General features: G+C 36.7%; 13 protein-coding genes across 13 annotated transcripts; 7 read left to right on the top strand and 6 right to left on the bottom strand.

Annotated features, from left to right (window-relative positions):
- The first annotated feature begins 1,118 nt into the window (after nt 1-1,118).
- Nucleotides 1,119-2,076, top strand: EV154DRAFT_127900 (AVL9/DENND6 domain-containing protein). Its single transcript, XM_051593995.1, has 5 exons — nt 1,119-1,366; nt 1,417-1,535; nt 1,631-1,702; nt 1,758-1,965; nt 2,029-2,076. The coding sequence occupies exons 1-4, from the start codon at nt 1,174-1,176 to the stop codon at nt 1,869-1,871; spliced, it is 498 nt and encodes a 165-aa protein (XP_051450996.1). The 5' UTR covers nt 1,119-1,173; the 3' UTR covers nt 1,872-1,965; nt 2,029-2,076.
- Nucleotides 2,077-2,319: 243 nt separating this feature from the next.
- On the top strand, nt 2,320-3,790 carry EV154DRAFT_431894 (transport protein Avl9-domain-containing protein; the record flags this gene model as incomplete). The annotated part of the gene is made up of 5 exons (XM_051596640.1): nt 2,320-2,660; nt 2,725-3,066; nt 3,138-3,283; nt 3,439-3,527; nt 3,599-3,790. Coding segments are annotated over 5 exons (1,110 nt in total), but the record flags the coding sequence as incomplete, so codon positions are not given.
- A 3,272-nt stretch (nt 3,791-7,062) lies between these two features.
- On the bottom strand, nt 7,063-7,719 carry EV154DRAFT_431926 (ubiquinone biosynthesis protein Coq7; the record flags this gene model as incomplete). The annotated part of the gene is made up of 2 exons (XM_051596643.1): nt 7,063-7,209; nt 7,267-7,719. The coding sequence occupies 2 exons, from the start codon at nt 7,717-7,719 to the stop codon at nt 7,063-7,065; spliced, it is 600 nt and encodes a 199-aa protein (XP_051450994.1).
- Nucleotides 7,720-8,534: 815 nt separating this feature from the next.
- EV154DRAFT_127809 (SCP2 sterol-binding domain-containing protein) lies at nt 8,535-9,091 on the top strand. Its single transcript, XM_051593993.1, has 2 exons — nt 8,535-8,842; nt 8,930-9,091. Exons 1-2 carry the CDS (start codon nt 8,560-8,562, stop codon nt 9,037-9,039), a joined length of 393 nt encoding a protein of 130 aa, XP_051450993.1. The 5' UTR covers nt 8,535-8,559; the 3' UTR covers nt 9,040-9,091.
- On the bottom strand, nt 9,011-10,314 carry EV154DRAFT_127839 (uncharacterized protein). Its single transcript, XM_051593994.1, has 4 exons — nt 10,171-10,314; nt 10,026-10,099; nt 9,797-9,947; nt 9,011-9,715 (listed from the first exon to the last, which is right to left on the bottom strand). The coding sequence occupies exons 3-4, from the start codon at nt 9,919-9,921 to the stop codon at nt 9,103-9,105; spliced, it is 738 nt and encodes a 245-aa protein (XP_051450992.1). The 5' UTR covers nt 9,922-9,947; nt 10,026-10,099; nt 10,171-10,314; the 3' UTR covers nt 9,011-9,102.
- Nucleotides 10,315-10,370: 56 nt separating this feature from the next.
- Nucleotides 10,371-11,938, bottom strand: EV154DRAFT_581652 (uncharacterized protein; the record flags this gene model as incomplete). Its single annotated transcript, XM_051606648.1, has 4 exons — nt 11,473-11,938; nt 11,052-11,394; nt 10,733-10,874; nt 10,371-10,632 (listed from the first exon to the last, which is right to left on the bottom strand). Coding segments are annotated over exons 1-4 (816 nt in total), but the record flags the coding sequence as incomplete, so codon positions are not given.
- Nucleotides 11,939-12,011: 73 nt separating this feature from the next.
- On the top strand, nt 12,012-12,663 carry EV154DRAFT_487918 (ribosomal protein L17; the record flags this gene model as incomplete). The annotated part of the gene is made up of 2 exons (XM_051599037.1): nt 12,012-12,224; nt 12,304-12,663. 2 exons carry the CDS (start codon nt 12,012-12,014, stop codon nt 12,661-12,663), a joined length of 573 nt encoding a protein of 190 aa, XP_051450990.1.
- An 86-nt stretch (nt 12,664-12,749) lies between these two features.
- Nucleotides 12,750-14,163, bottom strand: EV154DRAFT_431919 (uncharacterized protein; the record flags this gene model as incomplete). The annotated part of the gene is made up of 4 exons (XM_051596642.1): nt 12,750-13,333; nt 13,466-13,792; nt 13,868-13,996; nt 14,070-14,163. The coding sequence occupies 4 exons, from the start codon at nt 14,161-14,163 to the stop codon at nt 12,750-12,752; spliced, it is 1,134 nt and encodes a 377-aa protein (XP_051450989.1).
- A 2,651-nt stretch (nt 14,164-16,814) lies between these two features.
- On the top strand, nt 16,815-17,489 carry EV154DRAFT_431908 (transcription regulator HTH, apses-type DNA-binding domain-containing protein; the record flags this gene model as incomplete). The annotated part of the gene is made up of 3 exons (XM_051596641.1): nt 16,815-16,938; nt 16,990-17,122; nt 17,210-17,489. 3 exons carry the CDS (start codon nt 16,815-16,817, stop codon nt 17,487-17,489), a joined length of 537 nt encoding a protein of 178 aa, XP_051450988.1.
- A 2-nt stretch (nt 17,490-17,491) lies between these two features.
- EV154DRAFT_530512 (uncharacterized protein) lies at nt 17,492-18,816 on the top strand. Its single transcript, XM_051603755.1, has 3 exons — nt 17,492-17,974; nt 18,058-18,120; nt 18,218-18,816. The coding sequence occupies exons 1-3, from the start codon at nt 17,653-17,655 to the stop codon at nt 18,529-18,531; spliced, it is 699 nt and encodes a 232-aa protein (XP_051450987.1). The 5' UTR covers nt 17,492-17,652; the 3' UTR covers nt 18,532-18,816.
- Nucleotides 18,817-19,029: 213 nt separating this feature from the next.
- EV154DRAFT_607665 (phosphoenolpyruvate carboxykinase [ATP]) lies at nt 19,030-21,111 on the top strand. The gene is made up of 5 exons (XM_051607627.1): nt 19,030-19,219; nt 19,302-19,856; nt 19,926-20,034; nt 20,087-20,353; nt 20,420-21,111. The coding sequence occupies exons 1-5, from the start codon at nt 19,097-19,099 to the stop codon at nt 21,037-21,039; spliced, it is 1,674 nt and encodes a 557-aa protein (XP_051450986.1). The 5' UTR covers nt 19,030-19,096; the 3' UTR covers nt 21,040-21,111.
- Nucleotides 21,112-21,149: 38 nt separating this feature from the next.
- EV154DRAFT_530494 (uncharacterized protein) lies at nt 21,150-22,085 on the bottom strand. The gene is made up of 5 exons (XM_051603754.1): nt 21,968-22,085; nt 21,751-21,900; nt 21,602-21,670; nt 21,320-21,529; nt 21,150-21,258 (listed from the first exon to the last, which is right to left on the bottom strand). Exons 1-5 carry the CDS (start codon nt 21,968-21,970, stop codon nt 21,223-21,225), a joined length of 468 nt encoding a protein of 155 aa, XP_051450985.1. The 5' UTR covers nt 21,971-22,085; the 3' UTR covers nt 21,150-21,222.
- A 488-nt stretch (nt 22,086-22,573) lies between these two features.
- EV154DRAFT_530490 (oxoglutarate dehydrogenase, E1 component) lies at nt 22,574-26,100 on the bottom strand. The gene is made up of 3 exons (XM_051603753.1): nt 25,393-26,100; nt 25,049-25,284; nt 22,574-24,966 (listed from the first exon to the last, which is right to left on the bottom strand). Exons 1-3 carry the CDS (start codon nt 26,027-26,029, stop codon nt 22,750-22,752), a joined length of 3,090 nt encoding a protein of 1,029 aa, XP_051450984.1. The 5' UTR covers nt 26,030-26,100; the 3' UTR covers nt 22,574-22,749.
- Nucleotides 26,101-26,551: the final 451 nt, after the last annotated feature.

The following is a 26,551-nucleotide window of genomic DNA, read 5'->3' as shown; positions in this document are numbered from 1 at the left end:
AAATAGCATTTTCAGCCAATCACAATTCGTATGCTGTCTTTCTCTCTCTCTCTTATAGCCGGAGTTCCTAAGGACAACACTGTTAAATACGGGTTTTCAAATACTTTTGGGGAAAACCTGAAGTGATCATCCTGACATAAACCAGCTTTTGTTTTTTTTTGAATTCAAACTCATAAAAAAAAAAAGATACTGCTGTGAACAGTTTGGTTTTATCAAGCCAAGGACATGAAATTAAAAGACACATCTTCTCCATAAATGAAAGGTGAGGTATGGTTCTCGCGCAAGTCATGGGAGGTATCACGACTATGAGCAGTCATCAAATTATGATAGTAACTTCAAGCTAAGATGGACAAATCTTCACAAACATACGTATGGTTAGACATCATCATAAAGCCGAAAAAGATATAGAAGAACTCACCGTAACAAGCAAATAATCAAGGGCTCAATTAATTCCCTTAAAACTACCAGTATACCGGTCAGCACGAGAGAGATTTTTTAACGACTTAGATATGAGTTGTTTCTTTGTCAACCCATTGTCAAAGAAGGTAATAATTATCATACATAATGCACTCTCTTTCTTTCTATTGTAAGTTCATCAAACAAAAGAGAATTGGTTGAAAAGCAGACGCGCTTTTTTATAGCAAAACCTAAAATGCGGCCGTTGTGAATATGGGAACCATGGTAATATTACTAAATAATGACAAGATGACAGTGGATATAAAATAGCAAAGTTATTGAAAAATATTTATTACACTGCTTGCATAAATTAGCGCCTGAGATATTGCGCAATGTGGCTCTTTTTAGGTTCGCCGATCGATATACGAGTGAGCAAAGCCCTGGAAAACCCCAACCTTATATTGAATACACCTGAGCATGCTCCCCCAAGTAATTTGTTTATACCGCTAAAATGTAGAAAGTACTTTTTTTTTTTTTTTTTTTTTTGGATGGCTAGCGGAGTTGACCTACGAAAGTCGAGAGACTGCATTCAAGTAGAATCCAACGATTAAAGGATCAATTAAAAAAAACCATGTACGCCAAATGGTTTTTTTAATTTAGGTGGGTCGTCTGACCCAATCACTATTTTATTGGATTCCGACAACCAAAAATAACTTGTATTTTTTTCCTGTTATCTCCCTTCCCTTACTCTTATTTTCTTTCTTTTTTTATAAACTCATGTCCAGCTCATTAGATCAGAATAAAGATCAGCAAATCGCAGCCATTCTTGTGGTTGGATTTCATCACGCATATGGACCCATTGTTGAATTCTGCGTACCTCCTTTACCTGATCATAAAGAACATCAGACTGCATTGGAAAAGTTGGAGTTGCCTGAAGAATGGAGTTTCTTACCCTTTCTTGCCTTACCAGGTAATTTTTACTTAATGTCAAACAAGTGGAGTTACTAAACCTAAAGTTAGATGGCGCTCATCAAAAGGACGAGGACTTTGCATATTTTCATTTACCTCCTGTTCCAGGTTGGTCAGTTGCCGAAACCACCTTATTTGGCATCTCTTGCAATCGACAAATTGCCTCCAAGGTAAGCTCAAATTCTTGTTTTTTTTTTTAAAAAAAAAAAAAAAAAACAGAAAAAGAAAGAAAGAAAGGGGCAAGGCGATTGACTTCATCATGTAGGATTTGTTAGTCAAGACACCTGATATTACACGATCCATTGTTCAGAAAGCAGTCGTTGTATTAGCAAGACAGGTAAAATAAAAATGATTCGAAATGACATAATTTTCTCAACCCGCATGCGATTTAGCCTATTTTTGGTCCTCTTCGACAAAAGCTCGCTGTCATTACAGCATCTTGGTTTAACCAACGAGATTTTACAAAGCTTGATATCTTATATGTAAGTCCACAACCTCTCAAATAAATAAATAAATTCACATTGAGTCCTTCTTAGAATCTGTACAATAATTTAAACAGCACTTTTTATGGGCCGATAGACGATTCGACACTGTATATGGGTAAAAAAAAAAAAATTCATGCAAAAACCCAAAAGAAAAAAAAAATTAATTTGATATATCCAGGCACGTCTTTGCGTGAGTTAGTCTACAAGTTTAAATCCAAGACATTAATGTTGTTAAAATTATTGCTGCTTGAAAAGAGGGTGAGAACAAAATAGGTTGAGATGCAACTAATTTTATTGACAAATTGTGTTGCTATAGTTGCTATTTTATGGATACCCAGTTGAGAGATTATGTACATTTCAATACTCTCTGATCTCACTAATACCCGGTCTTTTAAGAAACTTGCAAGATTCAGGCGCACCCGAACTCGACACATCCGATGAAATCCGCACAGCAGTTGATGCCAAAATACTCGCTGATGGAACCAAAGAGAGTATTTTGAAATATATGGGTCTTCCACTCAACATATTTGAAAAGGGGTCCTTTTTTCAGCCTTATTTACCTTTACAACAAATCGACATGTTGTCCTCCGAACAAACAAAATCCTATGTCGTTGGCACAACCAATCAAATATTCTTTCATCATAAAAGTGATACGAAAATTGATGTACTTGTGAATGTGGAAACGGGTACATTAGAGTTTTACAACCCTCAATTGGTTAATATCGTAAGTCCTACAATTGCGGACCGAAGATGGATGGAAAATATTGTAAAGGTGGTGAATGACACCTGGAATACAAATGGTATAGCCGTGTGTTTATATATATATAAAAAAACTTAATATTCGATGCTGACATAAATCATGTACAGATCCAAGCCGACCATTACAAAACACATATCTTGGATCGGACGATTACCTAAGAGCCAGATTTGAAGAATACATGCTCTCCATGTTATCCAGTGTGAAACATGCACAGGTACATAACATGATGGATAAAGTATACGAGGACAACAATTCCGAAGAGATAATGACGGATGAAGCCGAAGAGCATAATTACCTTTCAGATTATGGAATGAAGTGGTTGAAGGCCTGGTGGGAAACCAACAACTTTATAAAATGGAATAAATACACTGATCATGAAATATACGAGATTGTAGAACCAGGACATCCGGGTATGGGGAATTTATCCATTGCTGACCTTCAGAATACATTATCAAAGTAAGATTGGTTACTTTTTTTTTTTTATGGTCTAGACTGAAATGACTAAAACACCCTTAATTTTATACTAGCCGTCTTCGCGATTTACAATTAAAACAGAATTTAGCACCAATTCGAAACACGCTATCTAAGGCCATGTCGGGTGGCGCAAAAGCTGTTTCAACTGGACGGTCAAAACTCATGAAGGGTGTAGATGCATTTTGGAACGACTCTGAACGTGGACCAATAAACGACGGGATGGAAGGGGTTACAACAGGAGGTAATTGAAGATAACAACCACTTCTTTATTTTATTATACATATATACTCAAAATTATGATAGTAGATCATACACCACCATCTCCGATATCTAGAAATGCTTCATTTGATGCAGAAACAACCACACAACAAGCAGGAAGATTATTCTCAAACTTCTCCTCATTTTTAACAAGGAAATCCAAAGAGTTTTCACTGGTTATGGAGGTAACATTTTTTTTTTTTTTTGTGGGAGTGGATCACAAAGAGCACAACATAAACCAACCACCTCCTTTTAGGAATCCGTGTCCGAAAATAGCTCAACTTCCTCAAGCAGAAGAACGTCGATGTTAGCTACAAAAAAAGTAACCCGGGATAAACAAGTAGCAGATAAACAAGACGATGATGCAGCTGCTTTTGTAGATGTTGGCCAAATGTATCCATTCACAAAGAGTAAAGTTAAGGAGGAAGAAAAGATTCTAGATATTTAATAAAATAATGTATGCAAAATTTATTTTTTTGTGAGTCTAGTATTTGAAGATCTTTTTCTGTTTAAACGCATGACTTTGTTTGACGTATTACAGTTGTCAATAGTTTTTTCTCTTTTTCTTTTTATTTTTTTCTAAATAATAATAATAATGCGTTGTTTCATAACATAAAACGCGTGTTACGTTCTCTCAGGAACAGAAATAATATTAAAAATATAACGCACGGTGCTCATCCGATCCACCAAGCCATAAAAGGCTTAGTAAGTCACTTCTGATGGTACAAGAAATTAAAACAAAAAGAAATTTTTTTTCTTTTTTAACAACGAGAGGGGTTGTTTAATTGCTTCAAGAAGTGTATGAAACAGTGAGCAGGGTGACAACTAAGACCATAAACTGCATCAACCATCCTCTCATTTACAAGCATTATGTTTACGTACTTATCGTTTCATAAATATAAGAACCCTCATCCAGCGGACAGGGTAACACATATAAACATAGCATTTGATTGGAAGATTCTAAACGTGTTGATAAATTATAGGCATCAAAGGGAACTTCAACATGTTGTATCACCTTGATTTTATTAGCCAGTCAATCCAAAGTGTTCTATTATTCTATTAGAAAACTGCCGATAAGATTCTATACATATGTTTATTTTTGGTACCAAAGCCGAAATTCCGTTATATTAAAATGCGATTACATTGCCCGCTAACACTAATATGTGTAAGTCCTGTCTGAAAACAAAAAAAAATCTTGTAAATTGTCACAGCCTAGTCAATCTCAGATAAAACTCATTAAAAAAAAAAAAAAAAATTGTAGCTATGCCAGATATACTTGGGCCAAGCTTTTCTATGCTGTAAGAACTGCCGCTAATTATTAAAGGAGAATCCACCTGAAGATAAAAAAAAAAGCTGGAGCCACTTTTCTATTCGATGCATTTGCAGAGCTAAAAATATCCTGGCGAATCTTGTTAATTGTTCATTCCTCAGCATGTCTTCGCTAAAAGTCATTCAAAATTTTTTGTGTGTTTGTTTACGTTCTCTTTGTGGTAAATGGTATACACAGAGCCCGATCTCCGGAATTTTCTGCTGTTACTTTATTTCATGTAACACTCTCAAACAAATACATCTGCTGAATTTATAAGAGACTACCAAGCTATAATTTGACAAATAAGTAGGCCTGATATTTTTGTTATCCTAAAAAATCATCAGTTTATCAAAAGAGGGGGTGTAAATGAGATGGTATTTTTCCAAAAATAACAAGTTTGACTTGATTTGGTAGGTCACACCCCACATTCAATTCCTTGAATATTGATAAAATGACCATCAAAACATGAAAAAAGTGGTATAATTTCAATCATTTGACATGCTGTTATCTACAAGAAGGAAACACCTGCTATTATACATAATTTAGTGTCGCCTTTATTCTTTATTTTCCTGTGATGCTCACAACGGACGTAATTTTGTATAACCTGAACTCAAATGAGGAAAGAGAGACGTCAAAATTATAAACAAATAACTGCGAAAAGAAGACCCCATTTCATTTTCTCACCTTTAATTCAATAGTGGTACACCGCAATAAATATAAACATGGATGAAACACCCAGTCCGTGAATATAGAACATGGAAAAAAAGAAAACCTTAATCACACACATTTTGTCAAAACAACAGCTGTTGAGAGATTCTGCCATTTTTATTTACACACAATTTTGCCTGGGACGGAGCGTTAAAGTCGTGAGAAAACAACAAATAGTATTTTTCATTTGGCCAAAAAATTTAGAGTTTCTTATCGGGCCGTTTTTGTGGGGGTGGATCGTCGTCGCCTTTTCTTTTTTTTGCTGCACAAACAAATGAAGAAAATCCTATATAAAGGGCCCGTTTTTTTTGCTTCTGAAATGAATAGAAAAAATAACAATCTTTTATCTTTTTTTTTAAAAAAAAAAAACATGTCTTGTCAACAAGCTTCTACTTCCACCTATCAAAACAATAACTCGGGGTGCTCCTATTGTGGTGTCACTGGACATATTGCATGGAACTGTCCCAAGCGTCATAGACCCCGCTAATATAATCCATTGATATTTTTTCTAAAACGCATTCAAACATTAACGTCAAACACACCATCTCTCAAACCAAAAAAAACATTCATATTCACAGCATATTCATTTCTGTATCTCTATTCTTGCATTCCATCATTAAATAATAAAAAAAAAAACTCTTTATTCTAAAGATTTGGCATTAGTCCTTCACCTTTCTTAATTTATAATTGATTGTTTTAAAAATGTGTGTTTTTTTTTCTTTCTGTGAACTTGACTTACATTGTATCCCTAATTAGTCTAGCGTATGAGTCTGGTCTAGATAGTAAAGGCTGCATACAAGTGTATTCGATCAGAGCTAAATACAATCAGCCAGGTGCGTACGAGGCAGATCTGCTATCATAACGTATCCGTCAGTTACACACACGACATGTGTTTTTTTTTAAAAATTTGACATGTTTATGAGGAACTAAAGAAACCGAATGGCATGTTTCGTATTAAATAATACTTGACGTTACAACCTCTACTTGATCATCACATTCATATACAGAAACATGACTTTAATGATAGTTGGTCAAAGAGGCCTTTTTTATCCTTCATCCTTACTGCACAGGGCAAGTGCAGTGATGACCAAAAGGATTTCCATAAAGATAATTCTATATTGATTCTTTTGAGAATATAGTTGTGTTCGATGAGGTTGTTAAATAGTTATTCTATGTAACTTTAAAATTTTTCAGTTTTTTTTTTTATTATTATTATTATTCACAAGGTAAATAGTGTTTGCCAATTGAGTCCTTAACAATAAGGCTGTTTTGTTTTTGAGGCAATTACGTTTATGAAAATAACTGTCAATTGACCGTTTGTTAAAGATTATTTCTCCCTTTGATTAGTGTTAGATAGATGTCTAGAAGCTGATTTTAAATGAATGCTAATGATATATCATCGCATGAACTTAGGGTGAATGAGGCGGTGACATAAATACGAGTAGTTAAATAGCTAATTTTTTTTGTTATCAAAACAGGTGATTGTAGTTCATCTACTCAATGCAACCAATACTTTACATTTTGCTAAAATTTCCACAGGACAAAAAAAAATAATCTTTTATGCAAAATCTTTTAACTCTGAGATGGCTCTCTCGGGATCATTCAATAGAGAAACAGGATTTATAATATAAATGTCATTTTTTTTTTTTTTTTTTTTTTTTTTTTTTTTTTTTTTTTAGTAGGCTAGACTTCTTATCAATGAATTAAACGCGTGAGGCAACCCAAATAGCGGTTTTACAGCCTTGCATTATCACAGCCTTTAAAACTCCGTGTAAAGGCGCTTGTTGTGCATCGTGAGCCACAGCGATATCATGATGTTCCAATTCTTCGTCTCTGAACTGAGCAACAGTCTACAATCCAATATATTTTTTTAAAAAAAAAGGTTTCAAGTTCTTATTTTCTCTTACCTTGCTAAGTTCCACCAATTCCTTGTTAGGATTTTCCATGGCAACGAGCTCCCTTAACTGATCATCATAATGATTTCCAATCACCGTCTCTACAGCTTCTGTGCAGGCCATGGCTGCTTCCTTTCCGATACTAGCTGTCAAATACCCAACGGCGTATCCAGCAACTTCCCATACAGGCCTTAATAAACTAGGTCGAACGCGATGTTGACCTACCAACTGATCGAATCGAGCTAAATGTACTTTCTCTTGATCCCACATCTCTTGAAGAATTGGGCGAAGTTTCTTGTCTTGACCAAGTACGGCAATTTGTCCCTTGTAGATATAATAAGCGCCTACTTCGCCTGCTTGGTCTACGCGAATCATGGGTTGAAGGAACGCGCGTTCTCTGTTTGTCAAGGCACGGTCACTGACAGGAGATGAAGGGCTATGGTAAGTAGCTAAATGGCGTTGCATTGGACGCTGAAGAACAATTCTGACATTACGAAGCATTTTCTTTTTCCTTCCTGCTTTAAAATATGTGGTTAAAAAAATATATCAGTGGCGAGTGGAAAAAACTCGATTTATTTATCAAAAATTGTAGACTGTATGATGGGAGAGCAAGGTACTCTTGGAAATTAGAAAGAGATATTTGACCAATTACCGCTTTTAGTATATGGCGGCTCCCAAACAAAGATTTCTTGACTTCATTGTCTTTAGAAAAAACATAAAGAATATTGTTCGGTGATACACGTTTCGATATGCCAAGCGAAATGGTTGGATTATCTTTCTCTCTCTATATATATATCAGACAGCAATATGTCAACAACACATGCGTGCTATCTTACAGTTCAGACTCTTTTTGGAAGCGTGCGACATAGAGTGTTTCCATGCATGAATGGATGACGTTTACTTTCTTTGATTTGACTTTTTACGGATAGACGGCTTTGTTTTGATTATAAATTAAAACCGACCAAGAATTATAAGTTTTTTTTTTTTTTTTCAGTGATAATTGCAATAACTTTTTAAAAAAAAGTTTATTTTACACCAATCTTAAAAATGATGATTTAAGCTGACGTGAACACAAGTTGGGTTTTTTTTTTTCATGTGGGCCCTTGTTTTGCTCATGGGAAATTTTTAAGTGTAAAAAAAAAAAAAAAAAGTTCTCCGCATTTTTGTTAAACCAATTTTTGAGTAACACGATTCCCCCATATTGACATGTGAAAAACAAAGTGGATTTTTTTCTTTAAAATAAATAATGTGAATTTTGGCTTTCTTTTTTTTTTGTTCTTCTTTATCTTTTTTTCTTATAAAAACATGTCTGATATTAAGGTTGCCGGTTTCCCTAGTTCTGAAGTCTTTGCTTCTCTCAAGCAATCCGTTGATGCTCTTACTCCTGACGCCAAGGCCAAGCTTATCAAGCAAGTCAACGGTATCTTTGAATTCGTTGTTAAGAACGCCGAAGGAAAGACTGAGACTTTCACTGTTGACCTCAAGAAGGATGGTGCCGTTGTCAAGGGAAAGGGACCTAACAAGGCTGATGCCATCATCACCATTAGTGATGCCGACTTTGTTCAATTAGCTTCTGGTAAACTCAATGGTAAGTTATATATTTTTTTTTTCTACATTCTTTCTTTGTGTATATTAGGAAGGACACGTTATTTATCAATTACATGAAAAATTATAGGCCAAAAGGCATACATGTCTGGTAAGCTCAAGATCAAGGGTCAAATGATGTTGGCTACTAAGCTTGATACTGTCTTCAAGCAACTTGCTGGTGACAAGTCCAAGTTATAAATATCCCCCTTTTAATATATATATAAAAAGAAGAAGAAAAAAAAAATTATTTTTGCTCTCCATCTAAACAATTTGAGTGTTTCCAAACTTGTCTACTATTGTATTCACTTCTTCATCACTCTCTTCTTGGGAGTCTTCTTCAGAGTCTTCTTCAGAATCCTCACTGTCCTCATCATCAAAAGCAGTAAAAGCGATATCACGGTTATTATTTTTAAATAACAAATCATCATCCTCACTATCAATATCACTCCCTCTACTAGCTTCTGCTTCCTCCTTCTTGATACGTTCATCTTCTTCTAACTGAGCCAAGTATTCATTTTGCACTGCAAGTACCTCAGCCGAGTCTTTACATTTAGCATATCTCGATAAAAGTCCACCGTTCACTTTTTTGAAGGCATGTCCCCATTTAAATTTACCCAAAAGTGCCTCACCGTGTTCTGGAAAGCCTGTGACATAAAAGAGGGCAGCTAAAGCCTCTACACAGTTTAATTTCCAAGGCTTACCATAGTTGACAGGATTGGTAGCAACCAAGTAAGGTAAAAGACGATCCGTAGGACCCTTAATTTTCGAAAAGGGTACTTCATCCACACGAGCCCAAGAACAATCCACTACACCCACGCCGTATAATTCAACGATCTTTCTATCTGCGGGTGAGACGACCTTTTCACCAATGGGACTTTAAGGGGGGGGGGGGGGGAGGGGTTAATCTACTGCTTGTAAACTACATCTATCCACCTTTTTTTTTTTTTTTTTTTACCTGGCAACAATACCACGGAAACGCTGAGATAATTTCAAAGTTTTCAACATGTCTGTACGAGCTAATTTGACACCTGAACAACGCTTAGGGTCACAATGCTTAAAATCCCACATGGTGACAGGCATGGGAATACTGGATTTATGCTCTTCTTCTACTATGTTGAGAAGTCTGTTAATGACAAAAAAAGTTTTTTTTTTCTTCTTCTTCTTTTAAAGAGCTCATTGCTTACATTGTCCTTCTTCGGCTCCAGGTGCACTGAAGCTGGCATCGGCATACTTATCGAATCGAGATCCTTTTGCCGAACTTTTTTTTGAAATGTCAATATTGATTGGGAAACCCCCCAAAAGTGTCTAGTGTGTGGAAACCAAGCTTACCTGGTATGAGGTTTACCGTGACTTTTCACACTGGCAACTTTACTTCCTTGTGATTTTGCAGTTCTATATTCTTCAGAATTCTTTTTTCCCATTTGTTAATTGTTTTTTTTTTTTAAAAAAAAAAAAGAGAGAGTAATGTAAAAAAAAAGATTTTTTTTTTTTGTGTTTCAAAAAAAAATTAAAATTTATTGAGGATTTTTACGCTCTTGTGCCCACCATTCGGGTAAGAAAGGTTTAATACGAAGAGAGTCGTCCTCAGGTACGGTAAAAGCTACGTCGTTATCCACAAGCGAATTTTGTACATGTTCTAATCGCATTAACGCTAAACCAATGTTATGTACACCGGAAGCCATCTTACCTACGCCTCGTTTACTCACACCTTGAACCAACTTGATATCGGTCTGAGGAAGGAGTACAGAAGGCAATGTTTGGTTACGGTTCACACTTTGTACGGTAGGTACACTTTTTTTTTTTTAAAAAAAAAAAAAACAAAATTATGTCAATCTTTTCTAATTACGGAATGTACATACTAAACAACAACAACAAAGAAAAAAAAACTTACGGATCATCCTTGTGGTAGATTTGTACAGGTACAAGACGTTTACGTACAACACCCGTATGATATGTACGAATAGTTAATTCCTGTCCAACATAGCAACCCTTTCTAAAATCAACTATACATTTTTTTTTGACCACCGTTAGCACTCACTTCTCCTCCCCGAAAACAAAAAAAATGATAGGATATTTACCTCCATGCATATGATCGAAATTTGACTCTAAAGGTAAGGATACTTCAGGCCATAAATCCTTTGTGCCTTCAGGTAATCCAAACAACAATCGACGAATGGTATACTCTTCCTCCTTTAACTGTTCAAACTGACCTGATTTGGGAAAGATGTGTTGAATATCTGTATCCTTCTTGACGACGGCTCGATAACCAAATCCTGGGATACGAGGATCTGTACATCCAATATCTGTATACCCTTGACCTTTCTGAATCAATTCAGGATCACCTTCTCCTTTCAAGGCAGGACCCCACATATGCCATAATCCATATTCGTCGGAACAGTCTCGCATTTTAATCTTGGAGCGTAATAAATAACGTTTGATGTGTCGCATGAATAACGTCTTGGTATCGCTGGGACAATCAATCATGTACTTTGGGTGAGGGAAATTCTCGCCTACGTTCACTGGATAGATAAACGTGTCAAATAACATACGACCCTAGATCAAATGTGGGAGGGGAAAACAGGTGAATATCTATTACTCCCACCATGATTTTGTACACATTTTAAGACTTACGGGAGGGGTTAAAAAGGCGGCATAAAAACCATGACCACCTGGTGAGATCTTTGACATGTCGTTGGTCATTAAACCTTGTAAAAATTTAGGTGTATCGGCTCCATCGAGTTCGATAAGACTACGATTGGGTACTTGACAATAGTGGTCACCTTCATGAAGAGGATCCTTTTCTTTTAATTGAAAGGTAGGTGCACTGGCAAAAGACCGACACAATGTCTCTATAATAAGCAAGATAAAGGAGGGACAGCGCGTGTTAGCCTTTATTTTTGAAACTTTCGACGTATATATATGTGTGTTTACTTTGGAGAGGTTGCTTTACAGCGCGAGTGATAGAAAGCATGAGAGAGAGAGAGAGAGAGGGTGCCACCCTCACACATTTTAATAATAAACATATACATAAGCAAGTCACGGAAGGGATCGGAGGTTTAAAGAGGAGAAAGGGTAAGGCAAAAATAATAATGGATTAACAACTCCAGGGTCAAAAAAAAAAAAAAAAAAATTTGCCTCTTTAAGCTTGAAAATATAAAAAATATACAAGAATGCATCACGGTAAACATTTGCGTCGATTGAACCGTACCTCTGGTCACAGAAAGGCCTTGCTTAGAAACATGGTCTCTTCGCTCATCGAACATGGTCGTATTGAAACCACCGTCGCTAAAGCAAAGACCATTCAACCACTTGCCGATTCCATTATCACCCTTGGTAAAAAGGGCGATGTCGAAGCCAAGAGACAAGCACTCGCCTACCTTAACGTAAAAGAAAATGAGACACAAAAAAGAAAGAGAACACTACTAAATTATTATTATTATTATTATTTTTGTGTCGATTTAGAGCCGTGATATTACGATGCCTATATTATTTGATGAATTAGCACCTCGTTTTGCCAGTAGACAAGGTGGTTACACTCGTATTCAAAGAATCGGTAAACGTTACGGAGATAATGCACCTATGGCTATTCTTGAATATATTGATGGACCCAGTGATATTAAAAAGGAGATGCTTACCAGTACATTAGCCCGCAAGTTCTCTGAAGCAGGAAAGGTTTCCATTACAGAAATCATGGAGAACAATAGCAAGGCTGAAGCTCTTGGTTTACCAAAGGCTCTTATTCGTGATTTAAGAAAGGTACAATTCTCAAATACTGTAGAGTCTATTGAAGGTGCTATTGAAAAGAAGATGGCTGGTTTATAAAGAAAAAGGGGATTTTTTTTGTAGAATAAAAGAACAAATAAAGTAAAAAATAAAAAAAATTGTGTATAAAAAAAAAGAGAGAAGTTTTAAGCCTGGATAAGAGAGTTGGCAGCAAGTGTAATGTCAGAAGCAGTGGAGACTCGACGGACAGGATCTGGTACCATTAAATGACCAGTGGCATCTTGACGGTTCAAAGAGAAATCATCATCATCCAAGTCATCCCTTATTTGGAAAGAACCAGAAGGAGATACAGAGTAAGCTCGATCGGCTGGATAGTGAACTGGACTAGGTAAAGGTGATTCAATATTTGGTATAAAGCAAGGTAATTCAGCATCCACATTCTCATGCACTTGCAGTGAGATAGGATAAGCAGGTGGTACAGTAGCCACCGTGATCGGAAGTGAGATAGAATTAGATACATATCCACCAAACCATCCTTGAGAAGTACCTCCTCCCATCATGATAATCACTTCATAGGCAATATCAATGTATTTACCAAGCTTATTGGTAAAAGTAGGGACTACGTTGTTAGGGATCGTAAACTGAAATATATCTTGATGGTTATGCGCTTGCTTAGGAATCGTCACAAAGAAGGATTCCGTCAACAAGGTATGTTCCTTGTGTACATAAGGTGTACTGACAGAATCGGATGGGGGAAGTGTTGTGGCTACTGCATTGAATGATACCTGAACACTGCTGATCTTGGTATCTGATTTATTATTGGTCGTCATCTTGATAGTGCAAAGATCACCTAAGGTAAAGGTGAGGTTAGGGTTTAGGGGGGATTTCGAGTTATTTAGACCAAAATTTAGTTTACCGGGACAATAAGCAGGTTTAATTAATTCAGCTGTAACCTCAATTTTTTTATCTTCCTTTTCAAAGACTTGAGTCTTTTTAGAAGTTTGAGTCAAGGCGGTAGGGTTGCAAGTGACAAGAGGTAAATAGATAATGGGTACGATAGGAGTGATATGTGGTGTGCTTGTACTGGTATCGAGTATGCCTTGTAAAGTATAATGAATGCGGTGACCAAAAGGTGAGTCATGCATTGAAGGGGGGTAATTAACTTGAGGCAAACGAATAGCAAACAAGTACATGTGACTACCCTGAGACAATTCTTGCGGTTCAGCACCTTTTATTGTTTATGTGTAAGAGAGAGAGAGTGATTGAATGAAGAATGATAGATTACCTGATACCTTGGGTTTACCCCAAACAAAGGTCTCGACAGAAAAGATGGTGGTAGTATTACGAGCACTATCTTGTTCTTCACATTTGAATACAACACGAATTGAATGAGCAGATAATGGCTTATCATCCAATGTAACCATGATGGAGCCTTTTGATGTGATTAGAAAGTCAGTTTATCGCTCTCTCTCTCTCTCTCTCTCTCTCAATTAATAATAACAGACCATTGATGATGGAACCTGGACCATAGGCGATGGAACCAGAGCTTGTGCTCACTTGAAAATTGCGCACATATTCTGTATTCCTCTGAAAAAGCATCATTTTGTATAACCCGGAGTTTATACTTTTTTAAGAAAAAGATAAAAAATAAAAAAACTAAAGAGAAAACGCACAGTGAAGGAGGGTTATATATGAATATTTTTTATTTGTTTATTTGCTTGGCGCTTCTCAACCCCGTGATTCATAAACAATAAGAAAAAATTATACATGAATACATAAACAAATAACAAAAAAAGTGGCATCTTGTAAAAAATTCTTGTAATCGGATGTGAGTCAATCATTTTTTTTTTTAGGCTCCAATCCAAAAAAAAAAAGGTAATTTCTCCGGTTGAAAAAAAAGTAAAAATAATTTTTGTATTCAGGGCTGCCATTTTGGTTGGGACAGTGTGTGTGTGTGTGGGATTATCTGGGTTATATATAAAGGCGATCAATTTTTTTTTTTTTTTTTTTACTTTTCTTATAATTACTCATCTTTTCAAACTTTACAACATGTACTCTCGTATTGCTCGTATTATGCCTACTTCTTTCGGTCCCAAGAGAATGGCTTACTCTGTCGCTGGTATCTCTATGGTCTATGCATATGCACAAGAATGCAAGAATGATGTGATCTTCTTTACCAAGTCCAAGTAGAAAAATTCATTCTTAAATACTTTTCTCTCTCTCTGCCATCATTATACATTACATTTTGCATTCATTCATTATTTAAACATATACAATAATATTACAATAAACACATTTATACAAGTTTTACCTGAAAAAACCCGAGTGATATTTGACAGTAAAAAAAAAAAAAAAAAAATTTATAAAGTACGTGTAACAAAAAAAAACCAATTTTATCCCACGATATCCCATTGTGATAGTAAAAAATGACTCACGGTCGCGCAATTTGAAGCGAACTCGTCTTTTTTTCTCTCGGCTGGCTGGGATGATAATCTGCTTTTTTTTTTACAATAAAAACGTGCACACTCAAAAATTAAAGATCGATAGATTGTACCACATGACAAAAGGAGAATAAAAAGATTATTAAAAAGGAACCAACAAAATGGTAATTCGCGGTATAATCTAGACCAAAGGGGACAATGATGTATGATTTAAAATGATTTTGTATGATCCATTTGATATTGGACGCATTCAATCCATAATTCAAATATTATATAACTGTCAAAAAAAAATTATAACAATTCCCTTTATTTGTTTCCCTATCTTTTTTTTTTTTTTCGCCACATATTTATTAAAAATCGGGCGTAAAATGAAAATGAACGTTCTTTATTTTCATCTCCATGGAAACCAACAAAAAAAAAAAAAAAAAAAAAAAAAAAGAGAGGGAAAAAGAAGAGAGTGATCTGATGATGAGGGCTTCTTTTTATATAGTAATATGATATGTCATCTCCTATTCGTTTTATGATATATAATTTTAAAATATATTACATGTCCTTGCATAGAAAATATGCATCTTTTTAGGACATGGCGCAAATAGAGCATTGCTACCCCCGCCCCCTTTTTTTTTTTTTTGTTGGGGAATAAATATACTCTTTTCTTTTTTTTTTTTGTAAGAGAGAATAATATGTATCAATATGTATGAAATCATCAAGTTTGTTCGTCTTTAGGTAGTAAAACAAAGAAGTGTAAACACTAAAATAAAAAAAAAATATCAGTTTCTTTTATTTCCTCCCTCTTCTTTTTCTGCCCCTCTTCCCTCTTATTTTCCTCCTTCTCCTTCAACCCCTCTTCTAGTCTCCTCATTTCCTCCTTTCATTGTATATTCTATAGTTTGTTTTACAAAAGACCAGCTTGTCAAAAAGAATAGTGTTCCCTTGGATAATATAACAAACTTCTTTTTTTTCCTTTCCCCCTTTTTTCCTCTTCTTTTCTTTCTTTCTTCATTTCAAATCTTTCTTGTGAGTTTTTTTTTTGTTTTTTTTTTTAGTGAGTTGTATACAATAAATAGATTTTTTTTTTTTTTACTTACACTTTTTTTTTTTATGTATCTCTTTTATTTTTATTCCTGTACTAAAAAAGAATCATGTATTCACATCAACATTATAACTACGAACAGAATATGAATTTATCACGCGATAACGCCAATGCGCATCCATTGGGAAGACCTGCATCCATGCCATCACTTTATTCTAGTAACAACAGTCATCATTTCGAAAAGTCCAATACGGCAGAAGAGGACACGAATCATGAAATGATTCATACGAGTAGAAATAGTCTTGATAGTGGCAATAATGATAATAATGGTGGTTCATATGCCAATGCAGGTAGTTGGCAACAACACAACAACGGTTGGAATCACAATAATAATAGTAGCAGTAGTTCTCCACCACCTCCACCTCCTTCTATGAATATGACTACCAATTCTAACAACCATCATCCTACTCCTCCTTCTTCTTCCTCTGCCGTTCAACCAACAAGACCTTCTAGCTTTCATCACGATTTGCCTGCTATTAACTACGACCATAAACAATCCCCCAGTATGTCGTCTTCTGCCACCAATAATACAATGATCTCTGCCTACAACTCTCCCACTTATTTTGTCTCTCCAACAAGTGCAAACTCCACTACACCTGGTATTAAGTTCATCATCACCTTTATATATATATATGTAAAAGCTAACTTGTTCTTTAATAGCGCATCACCATTCATCGGGTTACTCGGCATATGGGATGACCTCAAGCAGCAATAACATGCCTAATCAAACTCGTCATAGTCTTGCTGCTAGACCTAAATTAACAACCACCTTGTGGGAAGATGAAGGAACTATCTGCTACCAAGTGGATGCCAACGGTATCTGTGTTGCCAGACGTCAAGGTAAATTTGAAAGATATATATCTACCTGTGACTGATGACTTATTCTAATAGACAATGATATGATTAATGGTACCAAACTATTAAATGTAGCCGGCATGTCTCGTGGTAAACGTGATGGAATTTTAAAGAACGAAAAAGGTCGTGTGGTAGTCAAGGTGGGAGCAATGCATTTAAAGGGTGTTTGGTAAATAAGCATTAAAAGTACAACTACACCTCCTCCCCCTTCCCCTCCTCAGAAAAAAATTGACACTTTTTTTTTTTAACTTAAAAGGATTACATTTGCTCGAGCGAAATTATTAGCAGCGCAATACAAGATTCAAGAAATTCTGTATCCCTTATTTGTGGATGACCCAAGTGTATTTCTTTATGCAACAGCCTTGCACAACCCCATGGCTTCTAGTAGAATGAATAATCTCAATGGGTTTAGATCTCAGGCTCATTTTAATAATAGTTCCTATACTGGTACCACTACAAATACATGGGATCGTTCTTCTTCAAATACTTCTTCAGCGCCATCAAATGATAATACTATTTCGGGTAAGTTGTTATAACAATGAATATATATATATTCCATCATAACATTATCCCTTATAAACCCCTCTCTCTCTCTCTCTCTTTATACACACACAAATACTCACTCACACTTTCTCTTTCTATTTCCCACCCTCTCCCCCCTTGCTTTTAGCTTATAGAAATGCAGGATTTCATGGTTCAATGATGAATCATCCTATTAATTCAGGAAATGATGATATGTTTATTTTATCACCACAAGTTGACTATAATGGAAGACCACCTGCTGGAGGCCTTGTCACCAATTATGCCAATACTAATACCAATACGAATACTAATAATAATAATGCACCCTCCGGATCTTCTTACTCTGTTTATCCCCCACAAGATCAGCAGCAACAACAACAACAAAATAGAACGGGTAATTCTCGCATGTATTATACTGAAGAACTCCTTGATGACGCAAGAGATATTAAGGAAGTGAATAACAACGAATCTAATACGCCAACCAATTCTTCATTTTATGGTAAGTAAAGACCACTCAGTTTTTTTTTTGTTGAGGACATATATAGAGAAGGCTTTAATGTGTGTGTGTGTTACTTTTTATAGGACATAACAAATCAATATTACCAGGTACAAATTCATTATCCTCTCCTACATCTTCAGAAGCAGGTATATATAAAAAAAGTCAAGCAAAAAAAAAAAAAAAAAAAAAAAAAAAAAGCAAAACAAAACCCCGCATAAACAAATAACAAAAAAAGTAAAATAGGTAAATCGTCTTCTGCATTCCATTTACCACCTTCACGTGTGAGTGGAGAATATGATTCGACTTCTTCCATTACTTCTACCAATACGACTACAACTACAGCGGAGAGACGACAGAGTTTGGTGATGTCTGGTACGGGTAATACATCGCGTGTTTCTAGTCCTCGTCATCATCCTTACATGTCACCCGGTAAAGTCTATACACCTAGTATTATGTCAACTTTACAATCTTATCGACAATCCGATTATAATAAGGAGGATCGTTCTGAATTAGAGACTACTGCTGCCACAAATGATCTTAATAGACACCCGTGGTAAACAAAATGAAAAAACAAAAAAACAAAAAACGCACATACACAAACACTCTTAAAAAAACAAAACAAAAAAAAAAAAATTATATCTTATGAACTCTTTATTACCAACCCCTCCTCCCACAACAATATCTACTAAAAAAAAAAAAAAAAAAAAAATCCACAGCTTTTCTATTACACTTTTCTCCCTTTTTTTTTTATTATTTTAACAGCATTTTTTTTTTATAAGCCTTACATGACCAAAAACTCTTTTTTTTTTTTTAAGTATAAAAAAAAATAAAATAAAAAAAAACTCATATCTAATAATAATATATAATTCCTTGTTTGTTTGCTGCTTTTTTGTTTATATGACTCAACTAGTCTGAACCTGTTCATTCAGGGTCAAAATATAACCCTCTCTTTCACCCCTTAAATCACGTGCGGGATAAAAAGCTATTAATTATCGACGGACGGAATAAAATATAAAAAGGTTCACACACATACGCCAACATTTTTATTTTTTTTTCCTTGTTTCTTTAACACACACAACCTCTTCTCTCTTCTTTTTTTTTATTATCATACAACAAGAAAAAATGACTGCTGGTTATCGTCCTGCCTCACCTGGAAGACCTGGTTCTTCTAGACCCGGATCTCCCGGTGTTCATACTAAAGTAGAAGAAGATCTTCATAACATGGCTGGTATTGATTATGATAAGGTAACCTAATTCCGTTTAAAAACAACGCGTCAATGTGGTCTATATAGTATTTTAACATTTGTTAAAAAAAAATACAAATTAGGTCACTATCAAACATAATCCTTCTGTGGCTGTTCTTTACGAAGAAGCCTTGACTCATGAAGTGGGTACTGTGATTTCTGCCTCCGGTGCATTATGTTCGTACTCTGGCAAGAAGACCGGTCGTAGTCCCGCCGACAAACGTATTGTCGATGACGAGGTAACGGGCAAGGATGTCTGGTGGGGACCTGTGAATACCAAGATGAGTGAACGAGTCTTCTTGATTAACCGTGAACGTGCTATTGATTATTTAAATACGCATCCACGACTCTATGTGTTTGATGGCTATGCTGGTTGGGATCCCAAATATCGTAAAAAGATCAGAGTCATTGCTTCTCGTGCCTATCATATCTTGTTTATGCGTAACATGTTGATTCGTCCTACCGAGCAAGAATTGGAGGACTTTGGAACTCCAGACTTTACGATTTTTAATGCAGGTGAATTTCCTGCTAATCGTTATACCACAGGTATGACTTCCACAACTTCTATCTCTGTTAACTTTAAGAGACAAGAAATGGTCATTCTTGGTTCTGAATATGCTGGTGAGATGAAGAAGGGTGTAAGTCTTTTAAATGAAAAAAAAAAAAAAAGGGGGGGGAGGAAGACTGAGTATTCATGATTATTTTAGGTTTTCACTGTAATGCATTACTTGATGCCTAAAGCAGGTGTACTTTCACTTCATTCTTCTGCTAATGAAGGTCCTGATGGTGATGTTTCTCTCTTCTTTGGTCTCTCAGGTACTGCTTTGATAAAAAAAAAAAAAGGCGTGGGAAATTAAAATTCATATAGGAACCGGTAAGACCACGTTGAGTGCGGATCCCAAACGTCGTTTAATCGGAGATGATGAACATTGCTGGAGTGATACAGGCATCTTTAATATTGAAGGTGGTTGTTATGCTAAATGTATTGATCTATCAGCCGACAAGGAACCCGAGATTTTCAATGCTATCCGATTTGGTTCTGTTCTGGAAAATGTTGTATTGAATGAAGATTCCCGTGACGTTGATTATGCAGATGATTTCCTGACTGAAAACACCCGATGCGCTTATCCCATTGGTAAAACTAAATAATATAATACAAAAATGTTTATTGTAGACTCATCCCATTTTATATACAACTTAGATTATATCCCCAATGCAAAGATCCCCTGTATGGGTGGTCACCCCAAGAACATTATTTTGCTGACATGCGATGCATTTGGTGTGATCCCCCCTGTCTCCAAATTGACCCCAAGTCAAGTGATGTACCACTTCATTTCTGGTTATACTACCAAGGTTGCAGGTACAGAGGACGGTATTGTTGAGCCCACACCTACTTTCAGTGCATGTTTCGGTGCTCCCTTCCTTGTCTTGCATCCTCAAAAGTATGCTACCATGTTGGCTGAAAAGATGAGTGCACATGCTGCTGATGCCTGGTTAATTAATACGGGTTGGGTTGGTAACTCTGCAAAGAACGGTGGTAAACGTTGTCCATTGAAGTACACACGTGCCATCCTTGACTCAATTCATAAGGGTACCTTGACTGGAGGCGAATTTGAGACCTATGAAATCTTTGGTTTATCCATTCCTACCTCAGTGGAAGGCGTTCCCGATGAAATCCTTCATCCTAAAAAGGCCTGGCAGGGTAACCCTCAAGATTTTACAAAGTCACTTACAGATGTTGCTCAAATGTTTGTGGAGAATTTCAAGACCTTTGCAGACGAAGCTAGTCCTGAGACTTGCAATGCTGGTCCTCAACTTTAAATGAGTTTTTTTTTTTTTTGCTGTTCACCCAAAAAAATAAATTAAATTTTTTTTTTTGTATTTAAAAAAAAAGTGTTGTATGGGAAAAATGAAGAAGTGTTACATTATTATTAATTAATTAAGGCTACTTGGTATAGATCAGGTTTTTATTTTTCTTTTTCTTTTTCTTTTTTTTTTTTTTATTTAGAATAAAGGTTGACCATTGACCTTGGAAGGAGTCTAAATAAGAAAGAGAGATGTAAATCATGAAACCAAAAAGAAGAAAAGAAAGTACACTTACCATGACCTTCAAGAACTCCTCATAGTTAATCATACCATCACCATCAACGTCTGCAGAGAAGAGCATTTCATCTACATCTTGTTCAGTGATGGATTTACCATATAAAGCAACACCTCGCTTTAAATCATCACCAGTGATTTGTCCATCATTATCAGTATCAAGTAAAGCAAATACCTTGGCTACACCTTCTTCAGCATTTTCATCACTTTGCTAAGAGGGAGTTTAGTCAAGTGCGGTTTTTTTTTTGGGGGGAAAGGGAGAGGGGGAAAAAAGGGGGGTTACCTTGTTCATGACGACTAAAAAGTCTTCAAAATCAACAGATCCGGTACCTTTGGCATCAGCAGCCTTGATCTGATACGGTAAAGAACGGGTAAAGAGGGATGATCAGACGTTAAATATTCAAATATATTTTTTTTTTTTTTGCTTTTTACCTGTGCGGCAATTTCAGCATCAGTAACAGAGACTTGAGCAACCTTGTAGATTTCCTTCAAAGTTTGGGCATCCATGGCACCATTCTTTGTCATGGATTCAAACTTGCGTTGCAAGTGGTTGATTTCAGCGTCAGTAAGTGTAGATCCGGTCTGTTGTTGAATTCATTAGTTCAACTTATATGCAAATATCCCAGTTTTTCTTTTGTCCTATACTTGCCATAATTGATAAATGAAGAAAAGAGAAAAGGAAATATAAAAAAAAAAAAGTTGGAAATACAACTTAAGGGACTTTTTTTTCTTGCGTCACGTAAATAATATGATAATTATACAAACAGATGGGAGTTTTTTTTTTTTTATTATTCCCTTATAAAAAAAAAATCATTCTTACACTTCTTTGATATAACATGATTTTTTTTTATATGTGTTACCTGACTCCTAAATAAAAAAAAAAGGTAGAATCTGACTCTACTTCTTTTTTTTTTTCGCTCTTATAAGCGTGTGTGTGTTAGGATCAACCCCTTCATTTGACTTTTCTTTTTATATACATATTAATGCAGTGCTTTTTTTAAAGAAAAGCACTCCGTTTCATTTTGCTTAGCCAGAGAGATGTTGTTGTGCCACGCGACAGTTTCCCTTACACATGATTTGGGTACACAACCCCTATTGTGCATTAAAGCGTTGTCTGTAATTTTTTTTTTTTTTTTTTGTTACAGCTCGCACACCTTTTTTTCAATGTTATCCAATCGTTTGAATATTTTTCCTTAGAAACCGTGACGCCCAGTTTTAGTTAAAACAGATGACACACATACAAACACATTAATACGTAGAATAAAACATAACCCGACGATATACAGTTTATTTGGCAAAGTTTTTTTTTTTAAAAAAGGGGGAGAGGGGGATGAATTATGAAAAAGAGAGAGGTAAAAAAAAAGGCTATTTTTTTTTTTTTTTTTTTATATAGAAAATCTAGGGAAAAAAAAAAAAAAAGAGTCTGTTTGTTTACCAAATGGGGACACCTTGGGTAACTTCCTTGGGTTGACTAGCTTCACCAGTCAAGGCCTTGGCTAAAAGACCATATTCTTCTTGATAATGCTTCTTCTTGTGACCTGTGGCGACAGAGGCGGAAGGAGCACGACCAGCATAACGAGGAGTCTTACCAGCATGATGTTCGGTTTGAGATAAAGAGGTAACAAGACGAGGTTGGACGTGTTGCCAGGCACCCATATTTAAGGGTTCTTCTTGACACCAGACAATCTCAGCGTTAGGATACTTATCAGCATGATCCTTCACTTGCTCATAAGGGAAGGGGTTCAATTGTTCGACACGAGAAATGGCAATGTCGTTCATCTTGTTTTGGTCACGTGCCTTCAAAAGGGCATAGTACACTTGACCACTACACAAGATGTGCTTGGTGATCTTTTCGGGCTCGACAAGATGTTCGGGGTGTTCTTCAGGCAAGTAAAGTTGGAAGTGAGTATCACCAACCAATTCATTCAAGTTGGACTTGGCAAGAGGATGACGAAGAAGAGACTTGGAGAAGGGCATGATCAAGGGCTTACGGAATTGACGACAGATTTGACGACGCAAGACATGGAACTGTTGAGCAGGAGTAGAAGGGTAAACAACTTGCATGTTACAGTCTTGATGTTGTCTAGACAACTTTTCGGGAGAAGGATAGACTTCTGGGTTATCATCACACATTTGGAGGTAACGTTCAATTCTGGAAGAAGAATGCTCAGGACCTTGACCGTCATAACCGTGAGGAAGAGACATAACTAAACCAGTACGTTGGAGCCACTTTTGTTCTCCAGAGGCCAAGAATTGATCAACAATCACTTGGGCTGTGTTGGCAAAATCACCAAATTGAGCTTCCCAGACAACGAGAGAGTCAGGGTTGACAAGAGAGTAACCCAATTCGAAACCAAGGACACCATATTCAGACAAGGAAGAGTTGGAGATGGAAAGAACACCTTGTTCAGGGCTGATGTGGTTCAAGAGAGTATGCTTGCTACCATCCTTTTGGTCGTGAAGAACGGAGTGACGTTGAGAGAAAGTACCACGCTCAACATCTTGACCAGACACACGGATGTGCTTACCTTCAGCAAGGAGTGTACCCCAAGCCAAACCTTCAGCAGTGGCCCAATCAATATCCTTACCTTCCTCCAAAGACTTTTCACGGTTTTGAAGAATACGCTTCAAGTTACGATGGATGTTGAAGTTGTGAGGGAGAGTGGTCATGGCCTTACCGACATTTTGGAGAGACTCAAGAGCGACACCAGTAGGGTAATGAGGTAAGTTCTCCTCAGCTAATTCCTTGGGGGACTTGAATCCAGGCCAAGAACTAGATTGCCATTCACTGGTGGCAGGCTTGTAATCCTTGCTACGATTATAACTTTCTTCGAGGAGATCCCAAACACGCTTCTTGTTATCCTTGATATCGGAATCGGTCAAAGATCCTTCCTTCTTCAATTGAGATTCGTAGATTTCGGCAACGGGAGTTTGCTTAGCAATAGCATTGTACATACGAGGTTGAGTGAACATGGGTTGATCAGTCTCGTTGTGACCGTGCTTACGGTAACAGACCAAATCAATGACAACATCCTTGTGGAAGGTTTGACGCCAGTCAGCAGCCAATTGCATGACATAGGTAACGGCTTCAGCATCATCACCATTGACATGGAAGATGGGAGCATTGATAGCCTTGGCAATATCAGTACAGTAAGGAGTAGAACGACTGGAGCTAGGGTTGGTAGTGAAACCAATTTGGTTGTTAACAACAACATGGATGGTACCACCAGTGGAGTAAGAGGGAAGATCGTTGAAACCCATGGTTTCGTAGATGATACCTTGACCGGCAAAAGCAGCATCACCATGGATCAAGACAGCCATGGCATGGTCACCCTTGTTATCCTTACCGTAGAATTGAAGAGCGTGGGTCTTACCGAGAACAACGGGATCAACAGCTTCCAAATGAGAAGGGTTGGCAACTAAAGAAAGAGCAACACGCTTACCAGAGGGAGTAGGACGAACATAGTTCATACCAAGATGGTACTTAACATCACCAGATCCTTCCTCAGAGGGTTGAAGGGCACCGCTGAATTCACAGAAGATGGATTCGGCAGGCTTACGGACAACGTTGGAAAGAACGTTAAGACGACCACGATGAGGCATACCAATAACAATGGACTCAACACCAAGATCAACGGAACGATCAATCTAGAAAAACAAATAAGTATCCTAGTCTTTCTCATTCTCTCTCTCTTTCTTTCTTTCTCTTTCTCCCCTTTTGTTTACTTACCATGGCCTTCATACCGGGGATCAAAGTCTCACCACCTTCAAGACCGAAACGCTTCTCAGAGGGATACTTGGAAGCAACGAAACGTTCAAAACTGTCAGACCAAGTTAAACGATCCAAGATAACACGCTTCTCGGCAACAGAGTACTTGTAAGGTTCGGGAGTTTCAATACGTTCACGGATCCAGTCACATTGAGCACGATCGGGAATGTGAATGTACTCAACACCGATAGAACCACCTGTAAATACACAACAAAAAAAAACAATGAAATTAGAACCCCGTTTAGTTTTCGAGCGCGGCTACCCTAGAATAAAAATAAAATAAAAAAAATAAAAATAAAACTTACAGTAAATCTTCTTCAAATGATCAATGATTTCACGGAGAGTAAGGGTAGTACCAGTCTTGGTGAAGGCAGGTAAGATACCGGGACCGATAGTGAAGCTTCTATCGAGATCAGCATCCTTGAAACCGTAGTAAGTGTGAGCTAATTCGGGAGGAGTAGAAGAGTTTAAATCAGCGTGTTGGATACCGAGAGGATCCAAGTTGGCAATATGATGTCCACGGACTTGATAAGCTCTGGATAAAAGTTGGATCTTCATATGGTCAATGACTTCAGAAGAACCAGCACCGGCAAGACCGTCACCGGGTAAAACAGGCAAACGAGCACTGGCAGAGGGAACCAAAGTAGGAGGAGGTGTATAGGCTTGACTGGGAGAGGCACCGTTGGCCATGTTTTTGAAATATACCTGCCAAGATAAATGAACAGAAGAAGGCTCTCTTAACCAAGCTTCATACATTTCTTCAATATAGTTGGCAGAGTTTCCATGTAAGAAACCATCGTTAGACTCGGGTGCAGCGAAACGTGTTCTGGTGGTGTGGAAAGGTGCAACAGAAGAACGAAGTAAAGACTGACGAGCAATTTGAGGTACAGCGCGGATAGTAGGTCTAAGTGACACTCTACCAAGTGTTGATAAACGATACATTTTTTTTTATATGTATATATATATAAAAAGTAAGAAAAAAAAAAAAAAAAAAAAAAAAAGAGAGAGAAGGGAAGAAAGGGGTGAGTTGTTTTGATGTGGGGTAAAGGAAATGGTCCAAATTATATATTTTTTTTTTTTTTTTTATGAAAGAGGCTAAGTCTTTATTGTTTAAGGTCAACAACCAGAATTCAAATATTATTGGTTCTTATGGTTGAGTGACTATGAAATAATATGTAAGGGGTGGGAATTAATGAGGGGAATGTGTTCGGGATTGTTGTTAGGGATTTTTTTGGGTTTCTTCTTTTCTATTTTTTTTTTTTTTTTGTTATGTTGGGTGTAGTTGGTCCATGTCCTCTTCTTGTTCAATGAGAAGACAAGTGATCTTTTGTTGGATGCGTTGAGTAGTTGATTCGATGTGAAACGGAATGTCACGGAAAATGGCATTGAGGTGTGATAGCCAGAGCGAGTGTAAAGTCGCTCCAAGTAGTTGTGTGAAGTTACAGTGGGGCATGGTGGTGATGA

This window comes from Mucor mucedo (genome assembly GCF_025094135.1).
Source record: "Mucor mucedo strain NRRL 3635 chromosome Unknown EV154scaffold_211, whole genome shotgun sequence".
NCBI classification, from domain to species: Eukaryota; Fungi; Mucoromycota; class Mucoromycetes; order Mucorales; family Mucoraceae; genus Mucor; species Mucor mucedo.
This window is presented reverse-complemented; position numbering and strand designations above follow the sequence as displayed.

What these genes read in the sequence shown, in the direction of transcription:
- EV154DRAFT_127900 (XM_051593995.1), top strand. Translation starts at nt 1,174, where the DNA reads ATGTCCAGCTCATTAGATCAGAATAAAGATCAGCAAATCGCAGCCATT. An exon ending in ATCGACAAATTGCCTCCAAG is followed by an intron (nt 1,536 to 1,630) that starts GTAAGCTCAAAT and finishes TTCATCATGTAG; the next exon opens with GATTTGTTAGTCAAGACACC. An exon ending in TCGTTGTATTAGCAAGACAG is followed by an intron (nt 1,703 to 1,757) that starts GTAAAATAAAAA and finishes CATGCGATTTAG; the next exon opens with CCTATTTTTGGTCCTCTTCG.
- EV154DRAFT_127809 (XM_051593993.1), top strand. Translation starts at nt 8,560, where the DNA reads ATGTCTGATATTAAGGTTGCCGGTTTCCCTAGTTCTGAAGTCTTTGCT. An exon ending in AGCTTCTGGTAAACTCAATG is followed by an intron (nt 8,843 to 8,929) that starts GTAAGTTATATA and finishes GAAAAATTATAG; the next exon opens with GCCAAAAGGCATACATGTCT.
- EV154DRAFT_127839 (XM_051593994.1), bottom strand. Translation starts at nt 9,921, where the DNA reads ATGCCTGTCACCATGTGGGATTTTAAGCATTGTGACCCTAAGCGTTGT. An exon ending in TTCCGTGGTATTGTTGCCAG is followed by an intron (nt 9,716 to 9,796) that starts GTAAAAAAAAAA and finishes CCCCCCTTAAAG; the next exon opens with TCCCATTGGTGAAAAGGTCG.
- EV154DRAFT_530512 (XM_051603755.1), top strand. Translation starts at nt 17,653, where the DNA reads ATGATGAATCATCCTATTAATTCAGGAAATGATGATATGTTTATTTTA. An exon ending in AACCAATTCTTCATTTTATG is followed by an intron (nt 17,975 to 18,057) that starts GTAAGTAAAGAC and finishes TACTTTTTATAG; the next exon opens with GACATAACAAATCAATATTA. An exon ending in TCCTACATCTTCAGAAGCAG is followed by an intron (nt 18,121 to 18,217) that starts GTATATATAAAA and finishes AAAGTAAAATAG; the next exon opens with GTAAATCGTCTTCTGCATTC.
- EV154DRAFT_607665 (XM_051607627.1), top strand. Translation starts at nt 19,097, where the DNA reads ATGACTGCTGGTTATCGTCCTGCCTCACCTGGAAGACCTGGTTCTTCT. An exon ending in CTGGTGAGATGAAGAAGGGT is followed by an intron (nt 19,857 to 19,925) that starts GTAAGTCTTTTA and finishes TGATTATTTTAG; the next exon opens with GTTTTCACTGTAATGCATTA. An exon ending in CCGATGCGCTTATCCCATTG is followed by an intron (nt 20,354 to 20,419) that starts GTAAAACTAAAT and finishes TATACAACTTAG; the next exon opens with ATTATATCCCCAATGCAAAG.
- EV154DRAFT_530494 (XM_051603754.1), bottom strand. An exon ending in ATGCTGAAATTGCCGCACAG is followed by an intron (nt 21,671 to 21,750) that starts GTAAAAAGCAAA and finishes TTACCGTATCAG; the next exon opens with ATCAAGGCTGCTGATGCCAA. An exon ending in AGGAGTTCTTGAAGGTCATG is followed by an intron (nt 21,259 to 21,319) that starts GTAAGTGTACTT and finishes TTTCTTATTTAG; the next exon opens with ACTCCTTCCAAGGTCAATGG.
- EV154DRAFT_530490 (XM_051603753.1), bottom strand. Translation starts at nt 26,029, where the DNA reads ATGTATCGTTTATCAACACTTGGTAGAGTGTCACTTAGACCTACTATC. An exon ending in TCATTTGAAGAAGATTTACT is followed by an intron (nt 25,285 to 25,392) that starts GTAAGTTTTATT and finishes GTGTATTTACAG; the next exon opens with GTGGTTCTATCGGTGTTGAG. An exon ending in TCCCCGGTATGAAGGCCATG is followed by an intron (nt 24,967 to 25,048) that starts GTAAGTAAACAA and finishes TTGTTTTTCTAG; the next exon opens with ATTGATCGTTCCGTTGATCT.